The sequence below is a fragment of the Dicentrarchus labrax genome, unplaced genomic scaffold (assembly GCF_905237075.1).
Source record: "Dicentrarchus labrax unplaced genomic scaffold, dlabrax2021, whole genome shotgun sequence".
Classification (NCBI taxonomy): domain Eukaryota; kingdom Metazoa; phylum Chordata; class Actinopteri; family Moronidae; genus Dicentrarchus; species Dicentrarchus labrax.
In genome coordinates this window covers 24,968,531-24,983,819 of record NW_026136707.1, presented here as the reverse complement: position 1 = coordinate 24,983,819, position 15,289 = coordinate 24,968,531, and the positions used below count along the sequence as shown (strand labels likewise).

Genomic DNA, 15,289 nt, shown 5'->3' with positions numbered 1-15,289 from the left:
CAAATTACATTTTCACTAAAAAGACTATAAAAGACTATAAAATATTCACATTTGAGAAGCTGAAATCAAAGATTTGGACATTTATTTAATAGTTGACAACTAATAGATTAATTGACTAATCTTTGCAGCTCTAGATACTATATGTCAAGTCTATCTTCATGTCAGCAGACATTCATTAAGAAGAAAACCTAATCCACCTTCTCTTAGACAGACACACACGAGGCAGAGACCAAAAAAAAGCTAACTTCACTATTTGTCAATACAGTTGTATAGATTTGGAAAAGAGCAGTTCCGTCTCTCCTTTTTTTCTTCCGTCTTCTCTTTTATAAGCCTGACAGACTACTGAGCAGGGCCTGTTTTCAATTACAGGCCCCAGTTAACCCCCACTCTGATTAATTGCTAGCAGAGGGTGCCACGCTTTGCTAAAATCAAAGAGATCTGACTTTCCTTTTCTTACACAGCAGCCAGCTCAACAACATCAGCAGACCAAGGCCCCACATCTGATGTGTGTTTAGAGGTCAGCGAGGAGAGGAGGTGAAGGAAGGACACGCATGCATTTCTCTCCGGAACACTCACAGAGAAAGACCTGCTGATGGCCCTTTTAACACAGGCAAGCACCCCCGTCCTCCAATCTGACACACTCCGACAACACCGGCCAAGCTGCACAGCAATCCATCACACCGGCGAATACAGGCCAGTGCCGGCCCAACTTCTGACTCCTAGTGCTGACAAAATAGCTTAGTTCTGTTGTAAATCTCTCATCACCTGCATTATATGAAAAGGTCTGAGGGCTAAATGTTACCACACTTCTCGAATAGACGAGAGCACAACAGAGAGAACTGCTGGGTTCCATCAAAAGCGGTTTGTACGTTGTGAGCACGGTTCCAAACAATAAAGACAGTTCTTTTCCATTACATACAAATCTGGCCTGCGAGGTTAATAAACGTCACTCAAAGTCACAGAATACTTGGATGAACTCGTAACTACTTTGTACAGCGTGCTGTCTGATCTGAAGGCAAAAGTATTCATACCTGTTTAGAATGACCACATTCAGGTGGCCTGAAAACCTTCGATACAGAGATCTATAGAATTTGTAGTGATTCTAATCCATCCAGAAACAACAAGCACTTATTACAAGGGCATCAGTTTTTCAATAAATGCCAATCACATAGGTAAATCAACTTTCATTTCAGACCAACTGATCAAATGCTAGACACCACTGCAATGTTTTAATCATGTAATAAGCTCTAGTTTTGGTTGCTTTGTTTTTGTTTTATAATGTTAAAGTTTGACAATGAGAAATAAGCCTTCAAATGAGCTCCAAACAAACTCTGCCCGCGTGGCTCAGACTTCCTGTCTCAAGACTTGACAGGCTTGCTGTGTTGAGTCTCACCATGACATCCTGGAGATGAAACAGCCAAAGAACTGCTGAGCCAAAGCCTGGGCCAGACAGCGGCGTGTCAGCGGGGTCTGGTCTATGATCATAGCGCTGTGGAGCAGGTTAGTGCTGAAAAACAGAGACAACAACTGAAGTTGAGACAGAGTGAGGGGAATACTACTAGACCACAATCTGTAACAGAGTTACTGTGAAGTATCCTCAAAGAAAATATTGCAGGTTCTCTATAGCTGCACATAGACAAATTTACCAATCCTCTCCTCACCTGAAAAGACACACACAGCTTTTACACCTGATATCAAAATACAACCTATATCACATTTGTTATCCGAATAATAAACAATCCGATCTTGCCTTTGCATTTACACCTGGTATTTTAATGTGTTCTCATTATCTTCACTGTTATCTGCATAGTTTTGTGAGTTGTTGAGTTAGGGAAACCCCCCCCCCCTTTTAAATTCTAGAAAGTTATTCCTTTGTTTTTATAGTAGTAGTAGTAGTAGTAGTATCAGTGTGTAGGCTACTCTGTGACTCAATAAATGATATGCTTTCATTTTTCATGCAGTTCTGCATCTTTTGGCGTTTTCATGGCACATAATTGACGTATAATCAGTAATTAGAGGAGAATGTCTTTTAGCCTTCTTGCTTGCTCTCTAAAAACAACCTATAAGCTAAAAATAAACCAGTTACATTGATATACAGACACAATCTGGATACAGATCACAATTCAATACCAGGTGTAAATGGGGTGATAGCATTAGGCACACACTGTACCTCATGCTTACCTGAAGATGCTCATGGAAGCATAGGTGGACACTTGTACATAGGCCTCGTCCACAAACACCGTCTTGAAGCAGGCGTACGGGTAGCGGCACGTCAGGATCTCCTCATAGAACTCGAAAATCTCATGTAGGTAAGACATGGAGTGCTTGAGCAACGGCAGTAGCTGTGGCAGGCAGAAATGGGTCACCTGAGAGGGGTGGGGACAAAGCACATTGTTATACCTGTAGTTGCTAATTCAAAATGTCAGAAAGGAAAAATCTGAAATGTTTAAAGTTAGCTCTCTAATGTCCATCCATTTCTGTCAAAATGAATCACAGTTAGTGGAACAGAATACCAATGTCCCTTTGTCTTTCTTTACTGCATGTACTACCAATACTTAAATACTTACATAGGTGGGGTGTTTATTCACCACCTCTTACCTCACTGAATTAAAAAAAAAAGTGGTTTGCAGCCGTTATTAAGGTTTGTGCTCTTTTATCATTTTCAAGGGCCCTTTGTAGCGAAGGAAACCTGAACTTCAATACTGCTACTATTTAGTGACATCTAGTGGTCATCAGTGGAAAATGCAAGGAAGGACATATTACTATATTCCATCTGGGCTGGCAGCAACTATCTGGTCTCTTTGTTTCACATCTGACAAAAATGGTGCAAATTGCCCTGATTACTTTCCTTTGCTCAGTAATTTGTTTCAGCACTAACTCTTGTCGTTGACAATCTAATAGAATTAACTTCTGATACAAAATCATTTTTTGAGACCATTCGAGATCTTCCAGGAGTTGTTGTTGTTTTTTTTGACAATACAGGACAGCACCCACAACTGGTGATAATATACTGGTAGGCCTAGTATTGACACCTCTAACCCCAGTTTTATTCCTACATTTTTAATGACACAGGGTCCATGAAAGTGAAAGTGTTGGTTGCACTTTGCTGTGCATGTATTTAACAGAATAACAACAAATGTAAATTTGATCATTAATAGGCTGTATGCATGTAGATATGATCATCTACAGCATTTCCACTGGGCTTCTCTGAGAATCCACAAAAATAGACCTTGTCTGTTCCAGTCCACGTCTGGTGTGAACAGCCAGATTGATTAACGCAGGAGCCAAAATGAAAAGGGGCTGAACCTGCTTTAAAATATCATACCACACAGGTTATCCGACAAACAGCCAAGTTAGAAAACAAAATACACACCTAGGTTTATGTAGGCGATCAGAATAAGGGGCTAAAATATAATTAAACTGGAAAACTATTCTCCGATATTTCCAGGAGGTGTGAGAACTCTGATTATTGCATCAGATGCACAAGCGTTGCTTACTTTTTGCTTTAATTTGACTTCCCCGATCCTATGACCTGCTCTCTCTGTTGGCACAGTGATATGAAACATACACTTACCAAGATCTAATTATGTGCCCCTGTGTTGACTGTTCAGTTATCTCCTGTTACATGCTAAATATTTGTCCCAAAAAATCTTCTCTTAATAATTATAAAATGCAATCCCTCTATTTTCACTTCCCTTTAAACATTACCAGAAAGTCTAAGTGGTGCTGCAAAATAATAATAAATTCAGATTTAGAAAAAAATTAAGCATAAAATAGCAAAATATGGACATAAAAACAGTGACACAGGGTTTTCAAACATCCCAGACTACATGCAGAAACAACATGATTTAAACCCACCTCATGCATGTAGGGATCCACAAGGATCTCAAAGGGCCCCACAGCCAGGGAGATATTGGGGGCTGCAGTGGGGATGGGGAGGACATAGTGGAAGGTCTTCTTCCTCATATCATGTGTGTAGATGGTCTCCACCAGATCGCCGCAGGACACCGCCACCATGGAAGCATCCACGGTGAACTCCAGCTTCCACGTGCAGAGCTCTGAGTAGGAGTCTACACAGGGGAACCAGAATCTGAGGGAGGAGACAATCTGATGAGCATAAATGAATGCAACCAAACAACTGCTATGGTGGGCTTTTATGGTCTGCTATAAGCATACATCTGAACACCAGCATAAGAAATGTTCAGAGTGAAAAGGAGAAAAAATAAACTTAGAGGAGGAAAGAATAAAAGGCTGTAAAAAAAAGTTACATGATGACATTAAGTAGGAGGCTTTATTACAACATAGATTTGAGATTTTTAAAAATCTATTTTAAAGATTTACATTTTACGCATTTCCATGATGCATTTTACGCTTTAACACCGTTAAAGGAGTGTGCCTAAATTAAAAGAAAAAATATTTTTCATTGTTAGAGCCTAGTCAGTAGGCAGGACATTGTTTCCAGACCTGGTGGAGTTCTGGTATCCAAAGGAGAACACATGAGCTCCTCTCTCCGCCATGCTGCCTTCCATATCAGGAACAACAAAGTGGAGACCTCCTTTTGGCTGGTCCAGAGAGAATTCAATGTAAACCTTCAAAACTTTCAAATCTGGAGACACAAAACACAGAAACACGGGCATATCAGTCATGATCTTACAGTTCCATTTCTGTCAGTAATCCAAGAGTTTCTATGTGAGCATATTGATTCAAGCTATAAGGCAAGGAATTCTGATTATGGACTTTAATCTTTCAATCAAACAATTCAACAAAGAATCTGGTAAAAAAATGATTGTTTTTTCTGGACTATAGTTAATGTTAAAACACACTGACTCTTCTGCATTACACAACAGTAAATGATCAAATGATCCTATGTGCCTTTCTGCCACAGTCTTACCATCTCCTTGTTTCCAGAGCTCAGAGGGAACTTTGATGACCAGCTCCCCATGTCCTGCATCAGGGTCCACAGCACTCACTGCTGCTGTGTAGGCACTGGAGAAATAGTTGAGGTTCCTCCTATGTACACACACACACACACACACACACACACACACACACACACACACACACACACACACACACACACACACACACACACAGAATGATCATACTGCCACCATACAGTTCCTCTTACAGTAGACAGACAGTGATACTGTAAATAACATTCCCAACCCGAGTGAAACGTTACACATAAAGATGTTCTGATTTTTCCTTCTCAATATCAATTCTGATTCCTTTGCCAATTCCGAGTACTGATCTGATACATAAATGATGTGGTATTGAATCGGTGCACAGACACGCATACTCGCTGATACCCAATACCGCATTTCAGGCAGTATCAGAGGAATTTCTGATACTGGTGTTGGTATTGGAACACTAGTTAGACAGCTACAGTCTAGATAAATACATAATAAATCATTTATTTCATGTATATGTATGTATATATTTTGTTTAGACTTTCTTGCCCAACGCCTCATCATCCCAAGAAAATTTATTTCCAATTGTCTCAAAGCTAGACTGGTAGAGAGAACATCTGATTTTTTTTAAAAGCAGATATGATTCATTTATTTTATCATTCAACAGAGTTAGAACTTTTGACTCAACTACAGTAGGTTGAGAAGTGTAAAATAAAATAACAGGATTATGGCTAGGTGTTTTTGTGCTAATTCTGTTAATTAAAAACTCGACATTGCCAAAATGCCCTCATACAACAGAGCTATTAAAAGGAGAGAAATCCCGATAGAAATGGTACCCATTCATCTCTGGCGGCTTACAAATGTGAAGTATCTCTCAGTATTTTTCATCATATCACCCAGACTTAATGTTTACAGTCACACACTGTATATTTCCAAAGCTGTTGAGATTTGGACGGTAAAAAACCTGACAAACAAAAAGACTAGTGAAGAAATTCAATATTAGCAATTATTCAAGCAATTTTGTTTCTTTTAAATGAGCAAAACTCAACTGTTCATTGCCTCATTTTATTATTTTAGCTGATGTATTTAGTCTTTCATGCAACCATACAACTAGCTAATGTTTGCTAGCAAGTATTCAGTGATGATTGATTCAACAGATCTAATACAACACAACAGGGTTTTGTTTGCAAACTAACAATTAGACGCTGATTTCATAACTCCAGATGACACTAAAATGTGTGTCAAGATGAGGAGAGTGCAATGATATACTCACTGCTTGGACTCATGGTGGCACACCTCCAGCGTGGGGTCATTGTAAATGAACGGGGCTTCCAGTTCATTGACTCGGACCCTGTAGATGCGGCACTGTTTACTGTTGAGCTTGATCCTGTTCAGGTTGACCACTGTAGGGAAAATGGTCAGCTCAACGTAGCCCTAAGGGACACAAAAGAGAGGAAGAAGTTGGTGAAAATGATCAGCTGTAGCTGAAGTGATTTTCATTGTCTGGATTAGAACTCCAAGATGAGCTGCGTGAAAGGGTTTGTTCACCCAAAAATGTTCCAAAATAAGTGTCTGTGGTGGCGTCATCACTGTAGAAAAGTCCTTCCACATCATTTAACTTCATTCTGCAGGGCTGTCACCAGGGTGGCAACAGTAGTTTTCAGATTTTCAAAGTATGATAACAGTCTCAGGAAGTTTCAAGGAATAACAATATTACACATTTATTACTAGATTTTCTTGGTTGAACAAACACTTATTATTATTATTCTAATCATTTTGCAAAAGTAGCAAAGTGTCATTTGGAGTTATTTGACAACTACAAATGAAAACGTTGTGCATTGCGATGTGTATAGTAAGGCTGTTAAGGTTGAGAATCTTAACTCCAACAAGAATGGTTGAGGGTAGTTTGTAGTGATAAACCAATTAACTGGTCGAACAATTATCTGGCATTCAGAGAAAACAGTCATCGGCCGCTCACAAGGCTAATAAACAATAAATGTCTGAATAACCATCTGCAGGCAGCTTTCCCATATAGCTGCTGTGGAACGTTGTTAGCGCTCCCCCATGTGAGATTTGGGAAGATGGTGTAAATGTTGGTTTCAAGCCCTGTACTGTAGCTCTACTGTATCCTGCTGTAAACATATACCCAAAATAGAACTATACATGGGCGCCCAGTTAGCTCAGTCGGTAGAGCTGGCGACCCATGTACGGAGTTGAGTGGCCCAGGGTTCGAATCCGACCTGCGGCCCCTTGCTGCGTGTCATCCCCCCTCTCACTGTCCCCCTTTCCTTTCTGTCTTCGGCTGTCACTATCCAATAAAAGTAATAAAATAAAAGGCCAAAAAATATCTTAAAGCCTTGCTCTGCAAATATTGGCATTGGCCAATATCGGTCGACCACTAGTAGTTTGGGCTTTTTAAGTTTTTTTAAATGAATTGTTCTGCACAAATAAATGTTTGCACCTTTACACTGCTGATTTAAAATATAACGTTTTTCATGTATATACATTCAATTTACAATAATAACATTTTTTTTTGTTATTTGCCTTTAAAAACTGATTGACACTGCTCTGATCATCGACACACCGAGAAAGATAGTTGATAATTCCTAATCGTCAAACGTCAACACACTGGGTTGGTGGCTTGAAGCTTTGGGACTCAAAGCGTTGACATTTATTGACCTAGGAGTGAGACTCAACAATCCTTCCTAGCTCTGATTGGGTGTTTTCATTCTGCATGGATTCTTCCAAATGCTGTTAGGAGCACTAGGAGGAGCCAGAGGAAGCAGATTTTTTCCACAGGTTATCTGTCTCATGTAATACTGTCAGGATATAGGGAAAGTTTCAGCAAATGTGACACAGAAATATTTCTTTATAAAAGTGGCCTACTGCAGCTTTAATGCTGTATTGTGTTTCGTTGTACTGTATATACTGTAGCTGTGGTACTCACAATGACAGACTTCCTCTGGAAGTTGATGTTGTTGATGCACACCACCTGGTGGGTCGTAAAAGCAGTGACAGAACAGCAATGTCAATATGCGATGGAAATCTGAGCGGACATTTTTCAAACGGTTTACGTACAAGAGGTAACGTTACTGTGTGTACTTGTACTCATTTTAAGCTAGCGTTCACTTTGATTTACTCTCGAACATGACAGTAAGTTACAACAGTTCATTCATGTCATTAACATTATATTATACAAACAACACTTATAATTTAAAGGGGCGCGGACTCTCGAATCCTTTATCCTTCTTCCTGTTCATCCTCGGTTCTTGTTGTTGTGTCTTGACAGAAGTTTCAACATGGCCGAACACTGCTCCACGATGTGTCCTCCTCTGCAGCCCTGTCTCAGGATGCTGCTAACTCCTCCAGGGGCCAAACTGCCAACAGCAAAAACAAGTAACGCAACTAAGAAAAGCGTTATATAGAGACAGTGACAGTGAGGGTGGCAGTCTGATACAGCAGCCAGCACTGTACTATCCTCTGTATAATGAGAGCTTTCTCTTCGGGTTGTAGCCCCTGCAGACTGCTGTACAGTGCTTTTATTGCGACCACAGTGGATGTATCCATATATAGAAGTCGGCCGTGTGTAGCAGGTGGCACCGTATACAAAGTAATAGCTCCATATAATGATTGCTGCAGTCTAAACATCCAAATATACCCTCTCTGTCCGGCTGTTCATAGCATTACGACGGCAGCTCCAATGTGTTCAGCCATTTTGTTTGTAACCTTTGACCTCCCGCGTAAAAATGACAACAAATATGTTTATATAGCAAGAAGCAAACACGAAAATTGTCGTAACATATATATTAGAGGTAACATATAATGGTTTATAAAACAAGTGCAAACTAATTTACGTTTTATTTCTAAAAAAGATAAAGCTTTACATCTTGCTTCGTCACTTCGGGGGCGGGGCGTAGACTGCCCCTGTCTGCCGAGAAGTGCACGAGCTCCGCGTGAACGCGCGCTGCAAAAGCGGAAGCTATGGGGTGTCTAAATGACTAAAGAATAAAAATAAATGATGTTTATAATAAATCATCAAGCAAAGTAGGTCTTTATTAGAACAGCTCTGCATCCAAACAGAGACGGAAGGAAGAGTGATACGACGAGGACTGCAAAAATGTCCCAAAAAAGACAGCTGTCCAACCTAAAGCCACATGACCCCAAAACCTGTAACACAATGATGCTGAAACAGTGAACTGCTGATGACACCTTCAAGGACACACAGGAGAAACAATAACTTGTCCAACACATCAGCACATCAACATGTTGGACAGGGACCGTCACAATACAAACAATCAGGATTCCCATGTGTCCTGGAAAACTTTGGGGGTTTTTTTGTCATGGAAACTGATTCAAATTAGCAAATTTCATGGAAATAATCGATGTTGTCCTGGAACATTGTAATTGTATTTTAGACCCTCACTCAAATCACCTATGTAAACCTGGGTTTAAGATCAACTGTAAGCTGGCTCACACTGCAGGATATGTTAACTTGTGATGCTGGAAGCCAGTCAGAGCTGAAAGAAGGTCTGCGTATAATGACGTCATTCATGTTTTTTTGCATTAATCTGAATGGTCAGGATCATTTATAGCCTATTTGATAGTTATGTAATAAGCACGTTGAATTCCTGCTTCTTGATGACCTGGTTGCTGTCACCTATAACAGTCTACAGCAGCACCTGGGCCTCCTGGACTGACCCTGACAGTCACAAATCTAAAATCATGAACCTTGCAAAAGAAGCCCAGATCTCAGGAAACCAAATATCAATTCAAATAGGAAACACCCATACCATACCCTAACCCTAACCCTAACCCTAACCCTGAGCCTCAGTGCCTCAGTAAGTTTTAGCTGCCCTAATTCAAATCCTTTTATTTATTGCTGTTAATCAATAACAACACAGACACTCTTAGCTGCCATGCAAGCGAGATGCTGTCGGCTCTTGTGGCATGTTTATCAGAAACTTGGTGTCGGGTGGCATGGAGACCTTAAGGGGAGGAAGAATATATACTGATTTAATTGCCAACACATATATTAATATTTGAACAAAAAAAATGGCTGTGGCCCATTAGTAAAACATGGAATATCTAAAGACTTTAAATGATCTGTCCAGGGTTTACCAACTGCCCAGTGTGTGCTGGGACAGGCCTCAGCCCCACTGGGGCTTTGAACAGCATAAGCAGTAAAAGATGGATTTCTTTAAAGAACGCTGAATGTATTTTCTAGGGAAATACACGCAGCTTTATTGAATAAATGGGACTCATCATTAGCAGCACAAGCTTCAGAGGTCAGTGAGCTGGGAAGGAGGAGCTGCAGGAAGAGTGTCAGAGACTGATCCACCATTCCAGCCAGCGGTGAACAGTAAATGTATCTGTTTAAAGGACACATTCTCTAACTCTTAACTCTTTAGATTTACACATTTTAAGACTCCTGTTTTCACATCTTCTCTTCAAAAACAGAAAAGGCCAAGGACTCAAACACTCTTGGCTCAAGAGCTCTATCAAGTGGAGTTAAGGATACACTGAGAAACAGGTCACTTACTGCAAATCCTCCAAAGCCCATTTGTGGTTTATCATTTTAAGTCCCTCAATAAAGATGTTCTACATTTATATATGAATGATGTATGATTTTTTTTATGTGGTTATTATTAATAACTTGTTAAACTATTACTTATTGACCAGAAGAGCGCACTGCCAGGGAAAACGAATGTGTCAGAAGTGGGATTCGAACCCACGCCTCCAGAGGAGACTGCGACCTGAACGCAGCGCCTTAGACCGCTCGGCCATCCTGACAGGTTTTTGTGATGCGTTCATAGACCAATAAATAGTGGGAAAAGCCACTATTCCAGTGTTTTGAAAGATGATTTTGCAGTAAATAGGCTAAATGACGAATAAAAAAATAGATAAATAAATAAATACAGGAATAAGAAAGCGCAAAGGTTAAGAATGAAGATAATAAATAAATATATTTTACATAACAGGAACATAGAATAACAAAAAGACACAGAAAACCTATGTTGGAATTTTAAAAAAGCAATGTTGTTTACACCAAATTCCTCCCCTACCCATGTTATGTAACTTAAAATAATAACATCAGACAATTTGTGTTAGATACAAATTAGGATTATTTTTTTCCTGGGTAACTATCATTTCCCAAATGATGTACAGATTTTTAGGCATTCTATTATCTCAACTGGCTTTAAAAATAGTGCACAGATCTGTCATATATGGCACAATGTCATGGCAGATTCTTCCAAAAGCCTCGGGGCCCTGACTGCAATCACTCTGATGACTGTTGAATGATGAATGGAGCATTTTAGGAATTGGTTTGTGTTTTCAAAGTGATGTGTTTATAATGTGTAAGCTTTTTCATGATTTAAACTTGTTAAGCTGTTATTTATTGACCACTAGAGCACAGTGCCAGGGAAAACAGTTCTGTCAGAAGTGGGATTCGAACCCACGCCTCCAGAGGAGACTGCGACCTGAACGCAGCGCCTTAGACCGCTCGGCCATCCTGACGTCTTTCCGTGATGCGTTCGTGGACTAATATAACGTGGGAAAAGCCATTATTATTCCATTGTTTTGGAAAAAAAATAAATACTTATCTGTCCCTCTGTCCTGTACTGCCACCATGTGGGCACACAATGAAATTGATGATATTGAGTGTGTGTGTAGTCTTAGATGTGCAGAAGTCAGATATACCATCCATAGCCAGGAAATATTGAGCAATATATTTTTACAGTAGCTCAAATATATGAAAATATGTCACTTGGAGGTAGAAATATGGACTTTTGTTCTTAAATTTCTCCAAATTGGTACCGTAAAAATGCTTGATATTAAGTATACTTGTAGTCTTAGATGTGTAGAAGTCAAATATATCATCCATAGCCAGGAATTATTGAGCAATATTATTTTACAGTAGCCCAAATATGGTCAAATATGCCACTTGGAGGCACAAATATGGACATTTATTCTTACATTTCTCCAAATTGGTACAGTAAAAATGCTTGATATTAAGTATGCTTGTAGTCTTAGATGTGCAGAAGTCAAATATACCATCCTTAGCCAGGAAATATTGAGCAATATTATTTTACAGTAGCTTAAATATAAGAAAATATGCCGCTTGGAGGCATAAATATGGAATTATGTTCTTAAATTTCTCCAAATTGCTGCAGTAAAAATGCTTGATATTAAGTATACTTGTAGTCGTATACGTGTAGAAGTCAAATATACCATCCATAGTTAGGAATTATTGAGCAATATGTTTTTACAGTAGCTCAAATATGGTCAAATATGCAATCTCTGGAGGCATAAATATGGGACTTTTATTTTTTGCATTTCTCCACACTGGCGCAGTAAAGATACTCGATATTAGGTGTTTTTTATTCATCATGGGCGCATGGAAAACTTTAATGCAACATATTTTATTTTAAATGTAGGTTTGAATTATAGCTTAATGTTCATAATACCTTTATTTTGAAAACCGGAAGTGAATACGCTGTTTGTCCGCCTTTACCGTAATGCTGAGAATACTCGCACAGTTGAAATTTACGTGCGGCTGATTTGACCACGGAGATCGAAGTTACGGCTGGCTTGACCGCAGTGACTAACTGATGTGTCAATGGTGAGCAACAGGAATGCATTAAACATGATGAGAGCATGGATTACACTTGTGTTTGCACCCTCGTTGTACAGATGAAATGCTGTCACAGAGAAGATCCAAAGTAAAGAAAATGCCCGACAATCTGTCCGTTCCCCGAGTCCAAACGGGTCGGTCTCTCTGGGGTTTGGCTGCGTGCACACCTCCACTGCTGATCATTGGGACTTTGTCTGAGAACCGTTGAGACCGTTAGCCTGTAGATATGTGCTGCTCTTTGTGATGTTATTTTTCAATCTCTACATTTTTTTTTTGTCTTTTTGTGGAACATTAAAATGAGACTTTAAATACGTCTCATTTGACTCTATCATAAATGAATAAATGAATAAAGCATACATAATAATAATAATAAAGTTCAGAGCAGTCGTCAGGGAATAATTTCTTTATACTGCTGAGACAGACTATTGCTTACACCATTATAATATCGCTGATAATAGCCCTTCTGCAGACAGCGGGAGTCTTTTTCAAACTACACATAATTGTTATGTTGCTATTTAAATAACAACAACAACAACAACAGGGCTCAGCATTCTAAATGTGACGTCAGGATTTAACCCCGCCGTCCTTTGATCTGAGATCAGAGCCGAACTGACGCGTGAACTTCTTTATGACGTCACTTGTCACGTCTCTTATAAGTAGGTCGATAGGATACCAAGGGAGAGTTTTAAAGGTGAGAAGCAAGTCCACTAAATATTATTGGAACCATTAAACCTTTAGACATGGCAGGTGACAAAGAAGCAAAAGGAAACCACAAGATAAAAGAATTTCTGTGTGGTAAAACCAAACTTTACCAGATAATTAAGTTCCTCGGAGAGGGGACTTATGGAAAAGTGGCCCAGTGCATAAATGTGAGCACTCAGGAGAAGATTGCTGTGAAGATTGTGCGGAAGGACATGCCCTGGGCCGCTAAAAAGGAGTTGGCCATGCTGGGACAACTCACAGGACTTCAACAAAATGAAAATAACTTAGTTAGGTTTGTTGAGCATTTTACAGATGACGGACATGTTTGCCTGGCATTTGAAATGCTGGACATGAGCCTTTATGACATGATGAAGGAGAGTTGTTTTGAGCCACTGCAGTTGTCTGAGATCAGAGTAATCACACAACAGATGCTGGTGGCTCTGAACAGCCTCAAGAGCATAGGTCTGGCACATGCAGACATCAAGCCAGACAATGTAATGCTGGTTAATCATAAGTTGCAACCCTTCAAGGTAAAACTTATTGATTTCGGTCAGGCATTTCTGGTTTCCAAAAAGCCACGCAACATCCTCATTCAAGGTCTTGGTTACAGGGCCCCAGAGGTTATTTTGGGCCTCCCACTGAATGAGGCCATCGATATGTGGGGGCTTGGCTGCCTTTTGGCTTTCCTGTACCTAGGCAAGCACCTGTACCCAACAAGGTGTGAGTATGAGGTCATGAAAGTCATTGTGAATATGCAGGGTCAGCCTGGAAATCACCTGCTAAAAGCTGCAAGTCGTGCTAAGGTATTTTTCAAAAAGGAAAAGAAAGGCTCCCACACTTCTATTTGGAGGCTGAATACACCAGCCGAATACAAGCTCGCAACATTCTGCGACAACAGAATAACTAAAGGCGTTTTTGAAAAGTTAACCAGTCTCGATGACTTGGCAAAGATCTACCCAGAAGTCAAGGATGGCCCCGAGTATCAGGACACACTCGCCTTCATAAGCCTCCTCAAAGGCATGCTACAAGTGGATGCTGAAAGAAGAATCACCCCCAGCCAAGCTTTAGGGCACAGATTTATCACAATGACACACTTGAATGGTAACACCATCGACAACAGTTATGTGACATCAGCCCGTCTGACCATAAAAAACAGCCAGCTGGAGCAGCCGTCAGTCAAGTTTGAGCGTTTTGTAACGTCCAGCGAAGTTACTAGGATCAGCGAGGACACACTGTCAAAAGACGATGAAGAAACTAGTATTGGATCACCAGCCACAGATGAAATACCCGTTACTATGGCCGATAAGAAACCACCTGCTTGTGTTAATCAAAATTTAGATGAGATCAACACTAGCAGTGATGACGGAACCGCATGCTTTGTTGAAGTCAAATGCAGGAAGAAGTGGTTCAAGAGGATCGGCAAATTCTTCTCTAAGATGTTCAAGCGTATAAGCTGCTCCAGTGTAGATGACTGAAATATCATAGGCAACACGGTGTGTATCACCGGCACCACACAGCAAGGAGGATCTGTCCTCAAACTTGCTTTTCGGTGTCGTGTTTACACGCGCTCTCCGTGTCTGCGTGGGTTTTCCCCGAGCACTCCGGTTTTCTCCCACAGTCCAAAAAAATGCAGCTTAGCTTAACTATACAGTTAGTTCTTCTCCAGGATGATCAAGTGTATAAACATCTCCAGTGCAGATTTTAAAGTCATGAAGGTATATCATAGGCAACACGGTGCTTACGCGGGAATCACCGTGTTGATTACACAGATCTTACGCACTGCAAGGAAGATGTGTTCCAAATTTTCATTGTCGTACTTACACGTTCTCTCCGTGTCTACATGGGTTTTCCCCGGGCGCTCCGGTTTCCTCCCCACAGTCCAAAAACATGCGTATTAACAAGAGCTGAGCTAACTGAAAGAAGAATCCATTACAGATAATGTATAGTTATCACACAAGTAGATGGTGTCCTGGAAGTACAGATATTAGCAGCTTCAATGATTCAGTCTTATTTCATTGCCATTTACATTGTTGTTAAATTACAT

The 15,289-nt window shown here is 40.2% G+C and overlaps 1 protein-coding gene and 2 non-coding genes across 3 annotated transcripts in view; all 3 read right to left on the bottom strand.

Moving 5' to 3' along the window:
• taf2 (TAF2 RNA polymerase II, TATA box binding protein (TBP)-associated factor) overlaps positions 1–8,655 on the bottom strand; it is a 29,246-nt gene extending 20,591 nt beyond the window's left edge. The window contains exons 1-9 of the mRNA XM_051406422.1: positions 8,569–8,655; positions 8,121–8,287; positions 7,858–7,912; positions 6,184–6,344; positions 4,892–5,010; positions 4,465–4,606; positions 3,859–4,090; positions 2,182–2,366; positions 1,394–1,507 (exon numbers count right to left, since the gene is read on the bottom strand). Coding sequence (XP_051262382.1) covers positions 1,394–1,507; positions 2,182–2,366; positions 3,859–4,090; positions 4,465–4,606; positions 4,892–5,010; positions 6,184–6,344; positions 7,858–7,912; positions 8,121–8,170 — 1,058 coding nt within the window. The 5' untranslated portion in view covers positions 8,171–8,287; positions 8,569–8,655. The remainder of the gene's footprint in view (positions 1–1,393; positions 1,508–2,181; positions 2,367–3,858; positions 4,091–4,464; positions 4,607–4,891; positions 5,011–6,183; positions 6,345–7,857; positions 7,913–8,120; positions 8,288–8,568) is intronic.
• Positions 8,656–10,617: 1,962 nt separating this feature from the next.
• On the bottom strand, positions 10,618–10,700 carry trnal-cag (transfer RNA leucine (anticodon CAG)). Its single transcript has one exon. It is a non-coding gene; the product is annotated as a tRNA-Leu (tRNA).
• Positions 10,701–11,343: 643 nt separating this feature from the next.
• On the bottom strand, positions 11,344–11,426 carry trnal-cag (transfer RNA leucine (anticodon CAG)). The gene has a single exon. It is a non-coding gene; the product is annotated as a tRNA-Leu (tRNA).
• Between the last annotated feature and the right edge of the window lie 3,863 nt (positions 11,427–15,289).